At 33.3% G+C, this 2,948-nt stretch overlaps 2 protein-coding genes across 2 annotated transcripts in view; both read left to right on the forward strand.

The window, feature by feature from the left end:
- LOC108734140 overlaps positions 1 to 1,658 on the forward strand; it is a 4,771-nt gene extending 3,113 nt beyond the window's left edge. Inside the window, exons 2-3 of the mRNA XM_025978810.1 lie at positions 791 to 862; positions 1,390 to 1,658. Of these exons, the coding sequence (XP_025834595.1) occupies positions 791 to 862; positions 1,390 to 1,578 (261 nt within the window). The 3' untranslated portion in view covers positions 1,579 to 1,658. The remainder of the gene's footprint in view (positions 1 to 790; positions 863 to 1,389) is intronic.
- Positions 1,659 to 1,836: 178 nt separating this feature from the next.
- LOC112905763 overlaps positions 1,837 to 2,948 on the forward strand; it is a 4,501-nt gene continuing 3,389 nt past the window's right edge. The window contains exon 1 of the mRNA XM_025978808.1: positions 1,837 to 2,158. Coding sequence (XP_025834593.1) covers positions 2,000 to 2,158 — 159 coding nt within the window. The 5' untranslated portion in view covers positions 1,837 to 1,999. The remainder of the gene's footprint in view (positions 2,159 to 2,948) is intronic.

Consider the following 2,948-nt stretch of genomic DNA (forward strand, 5'->3'; position numbering starts at 1 on the left):
GGATATAAACTGTTTATTCAACAACGTTATAGTTATAAAATAAACTTATATAAAAATGTCACTCAAATTAAAACCTTGTACAGCAAAAAATTTGAATTTAAAAATTATAGAAACATTGTTTCAAATGTTAAGTTAATTTATCTCGGATTGTAAAGAAGCAATAATACAGTAACAGGTTCTGAAATCAATAGAAAACTATTTCAATCTTCTTAACTTTCATAGATATATAAATTTTAACACTTGTCATTTAATTGTTATTAGGTACAGACATGTAGGTGTATCAAGCTCCGTATCAGTGAAAGTCCTATAGTAAGATCATCAAATAATAGACAGTAATAAATAAAATCGTGTTAGAGGGTTGCGGGGAGCAGAAGGCCAAGGGGTGTAAAAATTAGTAGCGGTTCGTTAACCGGAGCATACATCAAATAAATTAATAAATAAAAATTTTGTCATATCCATTTTTTCCCCTAATTTTTTCTTCAAATGTTAATTCAGTGCCAACGATAAGGGATAAATAGTTTATTATTTTTTTCAGAAAATCAGATCTGACGTTTCGCCTATTGTTTTAGGCTGTTTCAAGGCTGTAATAATGGTATTAGTAGTTGCCTTTCAATTTCTTATAAATTAATACTTTGGTTTATTATTTCTTAATTGCTGTTACAAGAACTAGTATGATAGTAGTACATTTACAATAACAATAACACATCCTTTTCTTATTTTACGTATAATACGTTGACTTATGGAGCTTCAGGAAATAGTAATTTACACGCCACTGAGTGACACGGAGGAGGTTTTGGGCATGGAGGTGGCTTTGGATATGGTGGAGGTCATGGATACGGAGGAGGTTACGGTTACGGAGGAGGTAATTTTACGATTTCTTTTGTTATATCAATTATTTGTTATCAGTTTTAAAGTTTTGCTGATATTTTAATGTTTAGCTTATATAGAGTTTATGGGGTATTTAGGCAGATACTGTAAATGTTTTACAATTTCGCAAGAGAATGTCCGTGAAGGTTGAAAAATAATTTTCGTTACTCTTTAATGCTAAAAGACGCTACATCCTTGTTTTCAGTAGTCACTTGTAGAGGAAATGTGGTTTATCAACCATAATTACCGCATTTCCAATTTGAGCGTGAATCTATAAAAGTAATGCTCAATGTACATTATCAAGGCCAACAGTAGACCTACTGGAACGATAATAAACAAAATAAAAAAATGTGTTTCTGTCGGGAATACTTGAACATTGATCTGTCTCAAGTCGTGTCGTCAGTAAAAGGCAAAACAAAGGAAACAGCAAATTTTGCTACCTCATGCTTTATTTGTTAACGCTATATTTAAAAGTAATGCGATTGGCAATCGTGTAAGTAATTATTATTGCTCGTATTTTAGGCCATCATCATGTGGTACGAGTTGTCAAAGTGTATGGAGGTCATGGAGGTCATGGAGGCTGGGGCTGGGGTAAATAAAAACCGCAAATGTTTGAGTGACGTATACTACGTAGAAACTGAGGAAAAGATGTTATTCATTTACCATTTTCGAAGCTGTCCCTTTAAAGACCAACATCTAAAAACTCTATAGTACAAAAGACCTATCCTATGATATTTTTTGTTATGTAATATTTTAAATTATACGATAAATAAATAACAAGAAATGAACAATTTTTGTCCGGTGGAATTTGTTTCTTCACCCTTAAAGACCTAATTACATTTTTATTGTAATGTATGTTTTAAATAAAGTGTCCAATGTTTTTAATTACCTAATTGATTTTACTAGCTGTGTGGGATCTTAAATTTAATTAAGTATTTGACTTTTATTATATTATGACATAAGCTGGTTTTAATAACCCTGAAATTGAAAAATTGTTAGTCAAAATGTCATAGTTTTTGTATATTCACTTCATTCCTATCATGGAATTTCAAAAAAGTCGTCCACAGTATTGCAGTTTTGAATTTTTGTGTGAAAACGTAGCAAATTCCATTTTTAAAGCCCATTTAATACAATGACTGTATCAAACACATATGAAAACCACTGCCTTGAATATCACCCTCCAGTGCCACTGAAAAGAAAGGTTGCAAACCAGAACATAGCTATTGATAAACGAATGATAGCAACCGATGGATCAACAGCTCATTTATGTCCTTCAACCCTTTCTGCACAGGTATGCAAAGGTCAGAAACAAATATTTTCACTTGTGCATCAAACAGATAGATTCCTATACAATTTCTTGTCGTATATTACCCTCACTTATAGGGTCGTCCATATATACGTAACGCAAAATTAGTCAAAATTTGAAATGCCCCACAAAATGGGATGCGTGGCCTAATCCTTTTCTTGCTACTCCCTTACATAACGGGAGTTGCCAAGGACGGCTGAAGTGGGAACCTGTCCTCCCATCCCGAGCAGAAAACGAGTAGGGTTGTGATCCGAATCGGATTGGGCAATCTAGCTGCCCTGTTAGGGCTCAAAAAGGAAAATTTGATCAGGACTGGATCAAGTATGTAACGCCTCAGATTCGGATCGGGCCACCCTAGAAGGTCTTGTTACATAGGGTATCGTGTAAACCTGAACAAGTTAACCTATAAGAGGTAGATTGAGGTGATTTGTAAAGTCCTGCGAATCTATAAGATGCCTTATACAATCTTGACTAAAATAACCTACATGGAACGAATTGTAGGGTCCCGACCTATATGACCCAAAGCAGGGTATCTCACAGGATTCGTAATTTAACTTAAACTTATCTCGTTCGATAACAACTTAGCGACAGTTAAATCAAGTCTTTCTTCGGGATTACCTGAAGCATCATTACACTTTTAATAATTTAAACGACCATCGTAATTAGAATAACTTGATACATGCAATATTCTTATATTTTGGGGCTAATAAAATTAAAATAATTTCAAATTAAATTCGAAGAAGAGGGATTGGTAATAAATAATAATTATAATTAT

Source organism: Agrilus planipennis, unplaced genomic scaffold, assembly GCF_000699045.2.
Source record: "Agrilus planipennis isolate EAB-ADULT unplaced genomic scaffold, Apla_2.0 scaffold63, whole genome shotgun sequence".
NCBI lineage: Eukaryota > Metazoa > Arthropoda > Insecta > Coleoptera > Buprestidae > Agrilus > Agrilus planipennis.